Genomic DNA, 13,842 nt, shown 5'->3' on the forward strand with positions numbered 1-13,842 from the left:
TATATATACTATTACATATATAACTATATATATAAAACTATTTTATTATATTTATTTATACATTTTATTATATATACAGTATGTAAAGCATAATGTATATATATTTATGCATGTATGTATGTATGTATAGTATTCAAAGGAATACACGTCTAACTCTGGTAAATATTATAAATAAAACATTGACTTACTTGTTGCACAATCTTTTGCATGTTTTTGTGTAAACTCGTTGACGTGATAGAAGTATATATAACGGAACACACACGCATAGGACTATTCCAAACTGTTTCACATGCCGCCATCTAGCTTTCGTCATCATTGTGTACTGAATACATCAACAATTACATTTATAAATTAATAAAGTCAATTATTTCAACATTAATGAACTTACACTACTACTAGCTTATAATATCTTTGTTATGTAATTTTAATTTGGTCTATTCATCACATAATTTTTGGCCACTACATAAATTTTGCTCTCCTCTCTCCTCTTCCCATTAAAAAAGAAACACGAAAATAGTTAACCGAGTGTTTGCAGCTACCCCCTCACGTCATGTTTAGGCGTGTAGTCTGTGCAATTTTATTGGTAGCCCTGCAGGGGTGGCGCCAGCGGGTGGCCGGGGGAGGGCCCCGTTAGGAAGAGCTGCCCCCCCCCCCCACCGTCGGGGAGAAAAAGCACAATCCGTAGGGGAGAAAAAAATTATATGTATTTTCTACATATCGGTAGACTCTAAAATCGATTAAATAAACCTCTGAAACCCCTAAATTGCCATAATTTTCGCCCCTGGACCACTTTCGTTTCCTTTTAATCGGAGCTCAACCACGCCTACTTTGCTTTCGTCGGGGAAATCTGACCCCTAGTCTGGGGAATCTCCCACTCTCTCCCCCCCCCCCCCTCGTCGGGGACCCCTCCCGTCTTGCAAATCCTGGCGAAATGCATAGAGGACTTACGGTTACTTTCGTCACTCTTAATTGTTGAACAGTAGCTCAGTCGACCAAAATGGTGGTAGCCACAGTTATGTGCACTAAACTCGGTGGCGTTCCAGGTTCGATTTCAATCACTACAGATTTAGAAGGCTAAAATAAGTTGCAGTCTTCTGATTTAGATGTTTAGTTCATCGGTCCCGTTTGCAATATTACATGTGCACATTTACTTTAAAGAACACCGCATGAACTTTCGGAAAATGGTTGATGATTGTCTCTCCGTGTACAGCTAATTCACCACCAAATGGACCTCACAATGGACTTCGCACTAGACCACGACTAGACTAGACCAGTGGGTTATCTTTGGTTTTCACACTAAAAAATAATTCTATGTTCCTGTCATACGTCATTGTTTAAACTTAGTAGTTACTGTAGGCCTAGAAGTACTGTCTGGAAGGCCAATGGCTCAGTCTCAGCCCAGTCTAACACAGCATTAAAACGCGAGCCTATCCCTACAGATATAGGCCCTACAGATACGAACAAAGTTCATAATGTGTGGACAATGCATGGTTTATAGAATTGTGAAATTTTACTTCATTTGAGCTCTTACTGACCGCATTCCAAAGGTCGTCGTAATCAGTCAATAAGTGTCTAACACAGACCAGCAGTCTCTGTAAAAATATACGATTAAACAAAGATCAGTTGACACACGGCCACTCGGTTTTTGAATAATTTGTTTACTTATATATATATATATATAATCTTTGTCTATATATTTAGAATATAAGCAAAGAACATAAATGAGAGTATAAACTTATATTAATTTCAGCGTTGCATATATCCCTATATATATATAGTGCTCATCTATACAGCAAACTAGATAGATTTAGCTTATAGTATATGATTACTTGCCTGGATCAGAATTCTCTCCACGTCCAGTTTCAAAATCCGACCCGCGTAACATTGCTAAAAATAAATCATTTTCCGGCCCATTTTTAGAAAACGTTTTTCTGTTTACAGAAACACCACTAGGCACCCCTACTCTAGCACTGTTTACAAGAGAGTGACTTTTTCTGAGTGTAGCTCACTGTATCTAGGGGTGTGGGGTATTGACATGGGAGATAGACTAATGGATTAAATCGGGGGCTGACATGATGCGATGTCTATCATTTGCGGTGCCAGCTCGGGGGCACGTATTCTGTTGAAAACACTGCTTTGAAAACCAATTTATAAAAGTGCCATTTCCATGAATCTATTATTATTATTGTCGTTATTATTGTTATTATTATTATTATCAATATCATTTCTAGTGGCAGGATAGGAGAACCCCGAGTGCAAGAGTTTTTTTTTTTTAATTTAATAGAGAAGAAAAGGAAATAGAGAAGAAAAAAAACTTATACAGTATTAAAGTCTGAGAGTGCCATTTCCGACCATCTTGAGGTGCCATAATCATATTTTTTTTACCTCAGCCCCAACCATAGTGGGGCCGAGGTGGTAGGCCTACATTTTCTTCCTTTGCCCATTCTATTTCGAACCCACCACTATAAAAGAAAATGGGTGGGGCTAACGGAAACCAAAAAAAATGGAAAGTACACAATTTATGTCGGCCCGCCGCTGGTCTTAACAGTTTAGAGCTGGCCCCAACTGGAAAAGGTTAAAAACCCGGGCATTACGGTATATGCACAGATCTAACCCCCAGGTACTATCTCTCATACAACTGACGAGCGTTTTCAAGTTCCGTAGGGCGCAGAACCTGCTGACGAACGTATGGTATCGAAAATTCTATTCACATACACACACTGGATGAATGGCACTAACAAGAGTTAATTTTAAAACAAGATAACAAAATGCAGTACGTTTTGTTGGAATGTTTATTAATCATATATGTTGTGTTCACAGTACAGTATTTGTGTGCAAGAATCTTGACTGATAGCCATCACACAATGCAATGGTATGAGCAACTACTTGGTATGATGGCTGTGTCAGTAGTATTTGCAATTTAAAAGAAACAATAACTCTCCCGAAACTGATTACTTTTCTGTGCCAAATCGACGATTCTATTTGTTACGCGTAAATCGCGGAGATTGCTATCTTGTGTTTGTGTTTATAAGATCTTTGACATAGAGTCGGACCTCAAATCACAATTTGCAAGTCAAAAAAAAACTCAATGTAAAAGAGAGCACAGATGGCGACACAGCTGCCTCAGTTGGCAAATATTGACAATCAAACATGGATCAACTTTACCTTTTAAATACAAAGAGGTTCATTTAACATGGTTGATGGTGATATTTGTATCTAATACTGCTGTTAACAAAGCAAACAATGTTAATATTATATCAAAATTTGTAAAAAACCAAGCATGGTATTCTATCCTAAACAATCTATCGTGGCCATGGTTTATGGAGTGTTTGCAGAACCACAATTTTCCCAAGTCGGAAAGTAATTGGGGGGGGGGGCTGGGGATGTCGGCCAAGTCAAAGGGTCAGCAGGCTGCCTTTTAGACCAATTTATTGTGGTTCAATTATTTTTCTGAACTTACAACCGTATGATTACCATCTTACTGTTAATAATTAGGAGCCTTTGAATAACTAAATAGCTTTGATGTTGTACTTTTGTGGCGAATTGTGGTTTTTAATACTAAAAAATCTTAAAACAAGTCATTAAAATTAAAATTTAATTTCAAACACAGCTGCATTTCTGTTTCTGGGGAGTATCCAGAAGGGAGGGGTCGGCAAGGTCCAGACCTCCCCTCCCACCCCTGAGATTTTGGTGGAAAAACAAATTTGTTGATATAATACTCTTTTGTAAACACAAGCTTTTCGACTGCTGTGAGTGAGTGTGGAGGCCTTGGCATTGGACAAGGATTTTTATCCATGGAAAAAATATTTAATTTAAAAATTAATATTTATAACAGTATGAGCATATTATTTTTAAAATAGTGTATAATTTTCATTCTGACTTCCACCACAGATTATTGCTACAAAATATAATCCTATATAAATTATTAAATATTAATGAATACTGATTGGATTTTACTGACTAATTATAAATAATGTCAGCTGATTGGCTAATACTTTCAAGTAATTAAATGGATAACCAGAGGTAAAATCACAACCTAAAAATAGCTTGTCTACTGCTTGACATACAAAGATCTTATAAACACAAGATAGCGTTCTCCGAGATTTCCGCGTGCAAATTCTGTAATAACGAAGTGTACGACTATATATGGGCATACAACTGCTTTTTGTCAAAGAAAATTCAACATTGTGAACTATGCTTAATATCAATTCAAATTTGTTCACTGTAAATACAATTAACCACAATTTTTAACCCACAACCTGTATTTAATGCATGATAATTATACTATTAAATACTCTATTCACAAGATGTTATCACTACCACCAGTTGACTGAGGACTTTTTTCTTGAAACTCGACAAAATTAAAAAAAAAAAATATCAAGTATAACAAATACAAACCACTAGGAGGAATAGCAGTAAAACTAAGTATTTATCATTAAATATATATTGAAAAACAAATCTCACAAACATGTAAGTTATTACTTCAAGCTTATGATTTGAAACACTAAAGCAGGGCTCTCACTGCTCCTGATTGTCATCAGCCGATGCAATACTATAAAGAACACAATGCTAGGACGTGTGCGCAACGGATCGTTTTTAACTACGGTCCGTTTAAACTGTCACTGGCAATCAGCATACAGTGCCGCGCGCCTAGCGCTAATGTAGTTGGATCTGCCGTATGATGCAGTGTTTCAATCTAAATCTAAATCTACGTAGATACTCATCAACGCCTATTCAGCATCTGGAGGCGGGCAGGGGCTTGAGATGAACCATTACACTGGGGTAACCCCCTACTCGCCTCGAAAGATGTACTGGGTTTTTATAGTGCACATAAGCCATTGTGTACACTGGTCCTACGGTTTATAGACCTTATCCGAGAAGACTTGCTCCACCTCCAGACACATAGGCGAGCGTGCCGTTCAAACCGATATTATGGGTGTAGGTTACGGGCCCCTGCCCTAACTGCTCGGCCTTTCGACTTGCCTAAAAAAAGATTTAATAATTTATAATATTTTTAGAACAGTACAAGGGTTTGCTGCCCCCACTGTCCTTATACTATTTCATCAAAAAATTAATAAGCTCTATAAATTACATTATTAATCAGTTGTAATTAAACAATTAAATTTGGGTGGTCCATCCAGCCAGTGCTGATCATTTGGAGCCGCTAAACCTGATAACATACAAATAACTTATCAGAACATCAACATCAGCTTCATGCTCTGTCCACAATATTAAATTTTAAGTGACAAAAATATGCGATGCCTATATTTTTCATGTGTGTACATAACTTAAGAGATGTTACTAGAGCACTAACTCCAATGCATGTTCCAATAATGCAATGCTGTGTATCGGTACTCAACAACAATCTTTAAATATTGTAGGCCTTCTATAATTTTAAATTTGTCTGTGCTTTTTGATGGAATTTTGATGTTGATTCTTTTTTTTTTAATGATCCATTTTAATGTGATTTTTTTTGGAATTGTTCTTTTTGCAAGCTTTGTAATTCCTTTGCTTATTTTAACTGGAGACAATAAATTTTATCTTGTATCTTTTATCTTGTAGATTCAGCTAATTAAAATCTGACTAAGCATCATTTTCAATGACACCCTCAATTCATATGGCAGTTTCAAATACAGCTAGCTAAGTTCCCATATGCTAACTTGAGCATCACAGTGCAGCAAACATGACTTTGATTGTGTACTAGTGTACTGTGCATTCCTCTGCACTTTATTCACAACAGTGAAGGCTAGCATAACTTATTAATATTAAATACAGTGCACCCTTCAAATCGATACCCTTATAATTCGAGACCACTTTTTTAAAGAACCAAATAAGAGTTCTCAATCTATTAACACTAAGCTAACCCTCTATGTGGACATCAAACCTGAGACCACCCTAAATTTTCCGGTCCAAAGGTGGTCTCAAATTGGAGTGCGAACTGCATTTATGGTTAATTATACAATAATTACTTTAAATTATGGTTGTACCGTAATCTGTTGCTGCCTTGAAGGTGGTATTTTTCTTATGGCAGCTACAGGTATCTTGTAGCTGAGAGAGTACCGATTCAAAAAATCTGCTTCTGCTTAATGTACACAATGTCCAGGAAAGGACTATCTCGGTACATTGTCAACTGCGGCTATGGAATGGAATAAAATTTTGAAATGGGCGCGGCTTACTAAATTTCCTATATCGATACTGTCTATAGCTGCCTTGCCTTAATTGCCTTTGTCACCTAGTTAGCACTCTAAATGTAATAATACCTCTATGATGTCAACAAAATTGGTGGATACCAAAAGCACACTCTATGTGAATATTTATACAAAGGAATTTCCATATATGTGGCAAAGACAAGCCAAACCAGTCACTCATCGCAAAAATCAATTTTTAGTTATTATTACATGGTTAAACAGTAAAATGAGAGCTATAAAATGGTAAAAGAATCATTAAAATCTGACTTTTCATTATGAAGTTAGAGGAGTTTAAACATACAGCTGTTTAAAGAATAGTACATCAGAAATCAGCTTTCAAAGTTTATGATTTTGGGCATTTGAAAGGGAGAAACCATCACCAAATCGTTAAAAATTATTGTTTTAACATTGAAAATGAGGAAAATAACAGCATAGCATGATATATAGATATATAAAAGTTTAGTTCAGTGCAATAAAAGAGATTTCAAAAATTTTGACATTCTAGCATGTTTTGCCCATTATATCCGAAACCGGATTTGCGACGAGTGACTGGTTTGGCTGGCCTTTGCCACATATCAGTGAGTACTAAAAATATGCAGATGTTCCCAATAAGACGCTACCTAACCTCTGACCTTAAACGTTCTGTGTGACAGGAGCAGCTTTAGGAGCTGGCTTCGGTAGACTATACAGATATATTGCTAACATCACTAAACCTGCACCAACCAGGAAATACTGTCCAAAAGATGATCCAAACATAAAATAGGAACAGATTACAGATGCAACGATAGATACTGCCGTTGAGAACCCCTTTATGATGTTGTCTGTGTACTTTACTACTACTGATGTATACAAGCCTCCTATACTTGCCATACCTACCAAATGCAAAACAAAGTTAAGTGTTAATGGTTAATGGTAGATGGTTAATGGTTAAAGGTTGAGTTTTTATTTAATTAAATAATTTCTTCAATATGAATAATATATTAATAAAACAGTTCTTTTCACATGAGAACTGTTTGTCAGATTTGGTATGATATATTCAAATAAAGTACATAGATTATTGTAAGATTGTAAATGAAAAGTAATCACAATAATTCAATTAAGTTATATTTTCCTGAAAACACAAATTAGAGACATTATGCATCAGTCATAGATGTTTTTTTAAATATTTGTTCATTGTTCCTTTTTAGATTTTTTGGAGTGAAACACACAAAGAATGATCCAATGTCCAGTGGGGCCCTTCTAGTGTTGAATTGGGCAGTACATCGCGAGGCAACACAAGGAGAGCAACAAAAGGAATTGAGCTGGGGACCAAGATCTTAACTGCTCAGCGCACACACAACAATGGTTTCCACCATATCCAAATTAAAGCTGCTCAAAATTTGGCATATATTAGAGACATTATTAAATAATGAATAATTATATAATTGTTTACCTAAGAAAATTTTCTAAAATAGCAATAGGGTTTGATTTGATTAAGCATTATGACCAGAGTGATTATAAAGTCTGGATACATCAAATCAACATTCAACTAGATATATCTATTTAAGAGAATTATTTGAATAGTTTTTTAAATAATGAATTAAATAAAAACAAAAAGACTTACCTATGATGCAATAAATAGAAAAGTTATAACCATATAGAAATCCATGTTCCATGATATTATTGCCATCTTTGGTAACAACACCAATAAAAGCACTTATGATACCAAACAAATACATCTGAACATTGCGTATCCATAGCGATGTGTCAGAGCCTTTCAACACTTTCTCAAAATAAACACCTGAAACAAAAGAACAGTATGTTCATTAAGTAATACAATACATTAATGGTATTATATTCATTATTTACTGATGAATATAATTAATTAATTAATTAATCAATTACTATTGCAAATGATAGAATATTAATATAATAATGAAACACATTAATGGTTTATACAGAGCCCCTCAAGCATGCATTGCTTCTTATTTGTGTGCATTATTAAACAAAAACAATCAACTAAAGACAAATTAAAACTGGAACCATCTCACATCTTACATTAAGCATCCTGTAGATTTTAGTGCAAACACCTTAGTGCCAAGATGTATCTACACTGTAGGAATGACTCTGGGATGTTAGCGGACTAAATAGGGCTGTGAATCTTAAACGACAGAGTATCCTGAGTTTTAGGTGTTTGTACTGCAAAATTGTCCCGCCTTACACTATGTACTGTATATCAGTATCTTTATTTTAAAAACACAATCAATCAAATACAAATTCTGTGGCAGCCAAAAGGTTGAATTGAGGCATTACTTTACAATAAAATTTCACTTAAAAACTAGAGAAATATGTTGAATGATGCCCGCATTGCTGATGGTGGCTGGAAGTTGCACATGCACATTAAAAATTTTGAAAAGTCACATTCCAAGCTAATTCCCCACTAGGCCCGGTTCCAAGGTGCATGGATAATTGATTGAATGCATAATATAGTCCACCATACAAAAATATTTACTGTAACAAAAAAAACTTTGTGCATACCTGCAAATCCTGAGCATAAACAAGATAATATAATAGCAACTAAGCCATAAGTGTAATTGTAATGAGAATCTTGCTTAACATTGGCAGAATCAAGTTGAACAAGTGCAATGCCCGTAAATAAAATTAATAGAGCAGTCCACTGCGTCCGGCTGATGGGTTTGCCTATCATCAGTACCATGAACATAGCTGTCGTCAATACTTTCAGTTGGTATGTAACCTGTCAAAAAACAGAATCAAACATTTTTTTTAACATCAATAAAAATGTAGTGTCCAGGCAACATACATAAAGATGGGCACCCACACTGTCAGGCTTTGCATTCCTCTGCTCAACGACATAAGCATACTGTATTTATTAAGGTATTAAGGTATAAAACATAAAACAAAACAGCAGACAAAGGCTTAAAACGTTTGTTTACAATCAACAAATAAAGACAACATAGGAAAACAGGTCAGGTTGAAAAATACATATCAAAATATCAAAACATTCAAATAATTGCATTAGAATTGTTAAAAATTATTATATTAAAAAAAATATATATATATATATTTTTTTAAAACCATATTTGTATTATTATTAAACTTCTAAAACTATTAACTTTAATTAGAAGAGTATGTGCCTAAATTATAAATTATTTGTTGCTGATAATGCCTGATGGTGTTGGGCAGAAGCAAAGCCAAGGCATACGGGTTGGTGGGTTTGGAGAGTTTGTACTGTACCCTGACATTTAAACTCGATAATTAAAATAAAATTGAAGAGTACACTTCCATGACTGGAGGTGTTCCCATCATTTTTTGCTGTAAAATTGTGGGTGGACATTTTTTGAGCACACAGGTTTCTGTGTTTGGGAAGATGGTTTTGTGTTGCTTTGGGAGGGGCCAGTTGATTTCGGAAGTGATTTGTTTGGTTTTTTGGGGGTTTTTACCGTATGGGACAAGGCATCTTTACATTTTTTTTAAAAATGTTTCTCAAAACTAATGCCATGAACCCCAGTTGACTGTATTGCAACTCTTTTGGTCAACTGTTGTCTTTTGTCTTTGTTTTCTGTGTGCTTTTATGTGTCCCTTAGAACATGGATTTCTTTTTTTTTTTTTTTTTGCTTTAGGAATTTAGAAAAAAATTGGAAATAAATTCCAAAAAAAAGGAAACAAAGCCAGGGTATTTGCTGACTTGCATTTGAGCCTCCAACACTGAATGAACCATTTTGCGGTTATCATCAGTGAAATAAAGTAAAAGTAAAATTGAAAAAGTACTAACAACATCTGAATGACATGTTGGCCACAATCATTCTACAAAAACACATCAGCACAGATAATAATAATAATAATAATAAATGTATTAGCCAATTTCCAGTAGGAAATATTTTATCACCAACTAAAGGAAGCTGGCAGTCAGACTTCAAATGTGAATTGAAATGCATCGTATCAAAAATATAAACCATGAAATAAATATTCTTTTTCTATACAAACACAGTGACAGAATGTTAACTTTACCTGATACGTGGCAGCATCCAAGTTTGAGAGTGCGAAGAATGCTAGGTTATTTTGAATGGCATAAATGACAGAAGGTATGCACATCTTAAAAGAGTCTGAGGGCTTACAGATAACATTCATGTACACATCGCTTATCATCCCACGGATGCTCCTATGTTCTTTAATGAGGATCATTAAGGAAATCAAGAGCTTGGAGATCTCGGTGAGCATGACAGTAGTGGTGGAGTAGTACATAGGACCTTCACGAGATCGTGTGTATCGTACGAGAAGAATGTATCCAGTCCCATTGATGGTCAACACCATAAGGATGTACAGCTTAAACGCCAGTGTTACATCATCTGAAGTTCCAAGCAAAATCAACACAATAATGTAAAATTTAATATAATAGAAATACCAGACATTTTGCCAAGTAAATCAAGTCATAACCTCCACTCGCTTAGAACTACTGTACCTAGTCATCTGCAATTCAATGTGTACAAACATAACCTAGCACACTTTATAAAGATGCACTGTATTATTTATATCAACACTTATTATATTAGTTTAGACATTTTAGTTAAACAGTACATTAGGTATTTAAATTATTTTAATTCTATTAGGTATATATTTTTTTCAACTTCTAAATTCATTTTGTATCATGTATGGTTTGATTTAAGTCTAAAAATTTAAAATTTATGTTATGTTAGCTTACATTGGTTGGTATAACACGCAACTACTATGTAAATTACATTACTTTTGTCAGACCAGGTCCTCACACACGAAAATGACTTTAAAAATTGAAAATTTAAATAGAAAAAATATAATTTCCTAAATTCCTAATATACTGTATGTAATTATATGACACGTGTGAATTTCATTCATGTAGCTTTTGTATTTTTAGCACAAAAAAAAAAAAAAAAAGATAACAAGTACCCTGATTTCCCATGCATTTCTCATATACCCCAAGAATTTTTTTCCTCCAGAGTAGGGTGCAGCCAGCATTTCAGAGAGGCCAATAGAAAAAAATATAATTTCATAATTTTTTTTTTTCGTCGATTCCTAATATATGTAACTATGACATATTATATGAATTTCATTTATGTAGGTATTTTTGGCACAATGAAAAAACAAGATAACGAGTATCCAGATTTCCCATGCATTTCTCCTATACCCCAACAATTTTTTGCCTCCAGGGTAGAATGTAGCCAGTGTTTCAGATAGGCCAATGTAAACACTGAAAGGGGTCTATACTGTACCAGCACTGCATATTCTACAGGGTAGTACAGGTCTAATGACTTGATTATAAAACAGCAATAACGCATGGTTATCAACACCTGAATGTTTCAATTGTCTATGAAAAAAATGATATTAGCCTGGTTCCCACGAGAGCACTAGTATTTGGATCGGGAGCTAACTGTTAGCGCTAACCGTTAGCACTTGTGTGAGAACGCCCGATCGGTTATTGCTAACCGTTAGCGGTATCCAGATACGGCTAACGGTTAGCCAGCGCTATCGGTTAGCAAGTTGAGCACCTTTCTTATTGGCCAGTGATTCGATCATCATATTCTTGGTATCCGGATCAGGATTTTTTCGTGTGGACGCACGGCAGCTAACGGTTAGCAGGATCCCCGTTAGCTGCCGTGTGAGAACATAGGCTTAGAATTACACTTCTTAGTGACCGTACACAAATTAGTAAACGATATATACGTGAAATAAATAACGCATGCGCAGTCATACTTTAATAAACTTACATCGTTCAATCGATCGAAATTAGTGTCGGCCCAAGCTGAGGTGCTCAAGCATAAACGGCACTGATTGAATTATAACTTTGTTTTTATTAAACATAATTTAATTTCCTACAATAGTATGTTGTTTTAATAATCATTAAATAAATTATTAAATCATTGTGTTAACTTTTCAAATAAAAGTGATATTATACATAGAGCATGTGGAAGAAACAGCCTCGTTTGTACAGTACGTTGTGGTCATGACATAAGTGAAGTGAAAAGAACACAAATAGGCTTATTTCTAGTTCATTACTAAAATGATTCAATGATCTATTAATCGATTTAAATACATATGATAAAGGAATATGACTTCACAGACTCGGCTAAACTGACCCAATTGACTTTCGACGTGGCCTGGCCCTCTACTCTAATCTAGGCCTAGTGGCATAGGCCTAGGCTTATACCAGCTAGCCTAGCACAGCCCCTAGCTAGGCATACTCATACCTGTAAAGCTTTTTCATTCACAAAAATGGGATTTAATGAAAAATATACTAACCTGCCATATCAAAGTAAATTTATGTACTGATTTTGGAGAATAAATTTAAGCCTGAGGAACAAAATTACCCGAAAACCTAGGCCAAATATCACTGAACAGCGAAACAACGCTTTCAGGTGAACAAGCGAGCGACTAAACTTCCACGACGACGGTAAACTAGAATTGACATAATTGAGGGCGCAACCAAAGACCGCATAGCGGCGCTATACGATCTTTGGCGCAACTACCAGAAAAATGGTTCGTGTGGGAATCGAAACCACCACCTCCAAATTATCTAGCGAGATGAAGACCACTACGAATGCTATTATGACGTGAGTTTGTCTAAATAAATATTATAGTTTAAATACGGTACAGGAATAATTGGTAATTGGAATAAGATAGAAATTTTTAAATAAATTGAATGTTTATTTGTAGAATAAAAAATTTTTTTTTGGAATTAAAAATTAAGATGCATACAATTTACAAAAATAAATTCTTAAAATTGGAAAAAAAATATTGAATACCTATACACTATTCGAACTCACGACCTTAAGTACTTTACAACACATGCTTAACCAACCGCGCCATTGATTATTTTGAAGCATATTTTGTACAAAATTAAAATACTAAGAATTGGGAAAAAAAGTTCTTAAAATTTAAAAGTAAGTACCAAGACACGTTTCCAACTCACGACCTTAAGTCCTTCAGAAACACAGCCTTAACCAACCGCGCCATTCATACGACGTGCCTTATTAGTGGTAATGACAATAATGTACCGTCCAATTGCTGTTTTCGTTGTTTTGTTGGTGTAGGGGGAACCCTGGGTTCCAACTTTAAAAAGGTAATTGAACGTTTGTTAAATCCCCTCTGGTTTATGTGTACAAAATTTCATGCACGTCCGTTCAAAACGGGCGACACTGTGCTCGAACAAAGGACACGATGATAATCGTGCAGCGTCGCTCTCAACGAATGACAGCGATGCTACACGATGCACCATCACCCCCACTCGAACATTTCACCCACCCCTCCTTGATGATTTATATATATTATAAACATTTATACACATATATAGGCCTATTTTATATCTGTCTCTTATACACATAGATGTGTATAAGAGACAGGCATGACAGTAGTGGGCGCTTCAAGTGCACGGTACAGCATTGGTAGTACATGGTTCTTAATCTCCGACTGAGGTGTCTTACTTAATAAGAGATCCATCCTCTGCATAAATATTAATAAAATCTAAAAACAAAAACATTAATAAAAATTAATTATTAAGAAATTATATATGAATGATAAATATTAATACAATCTGCAAAATATGCTCTGAGACTATTTTTTATAGAGCCCTTTAACAATGCTTGTTTATAATTATTATTATAAACAGTAAATCATTGTTATGAAA

General features: G+C 35.0%; 2 protein-coding genes across 3 annotated transcripts in view; both read right to left on the minus strand.

The window, feature by feature from the left end:
• The window catches only part of LOC117122323 (CMP-N-acetylneuraminate-poly-alpha-2,8-sialyltransferase-like), a 7,694-nt gene extending 5,525 nt beyond the window's left edge, over positions 1-2,169 (minus strand). The window contains exons 1-2 of one of the 2 annotated variants that reach the window (XM_033267885.1): positions 1,152-2,169; positions 189-322 (exon numbers count right to left, since the gene is read on the minus strand). In XM_033267885.1, the coding sequence (XP_033123776.1) occupies positions 189-316 (128 nt within the window). In that variant the 5' untranslated portion in view covers positions 317-322; positions 1,152-2,169. Of the gene's footprint in view, positions 1-188; positions 323-948 lie in introns of both variants that reach the window. The other variant, XM_033267884.1, reaches the window with a different exon arrangement.
• Positions 2,170-5,943: 3,774 nt separating this feature from the next.
• On the minus strand, positions 5,944-12,626 carry LOC117122325 (CMP-sialic acid transporter-like). Its single transcript, XM_033267886.1, has 5 exons — positions 12,459-12,626; positions 10,197-10,534; positions 8,706-8,922; positions 7,792-7,968; positions 5,944-7,060 (listed from the first exon to the last, which is right to left on the minus strand). The coding sequence occupies exons 1-5, from the start codon at positions 12,463-12,465 to the stop codon at positions 6,822-6,824; spliced, it is 978 nt and encodes a 325-aa protein (XP_033123777.1). The 5' UTR covers positions 12,466-12,626; the 3' UTR covers positions 5,944-6,821.
• Between the last annotated feature and the right edge of the window lie 1,216 nt (positions 12,627-13,842).

The sequence above is a fragment of the Anneissia japonica genome, unplaced genomic scaffold (assembly GCF_011630105.1).
Source record: "Anneissia japonica isolate Jap-2015-1 unplaced genomic scaffold, ASM1163010v1 scaffold287968_len422783_cov224, whole genome shotgun sequence".
Classification (NCBI taxonomy): Eukaryota; Metazoa; Echinodermata; class Crinoidea; order Comatulida; family Comatulidae; genus Anneissia; species Anneissia japonica.

Excerpts from the sequence above, each read along its gene's own strand:
- LOC117122325 (XM_033267886.1), bottom strand. Across the intron at positions 8,923-10,196 it reads TGGATGCTGCCACGTATCAG|GTTACATACCAACTGAAAGT; the intron begins GTAAAGTTAACA and ends GTTTTTTGACAG. Across the intron at positions 7,061-7,791 it reads TTCTATTTATTGCATCATAG|GTATGGCAAGTATAGGAGGC; the intron begins GTAAGTCTTTTT and ends TGCATTTGGTAG.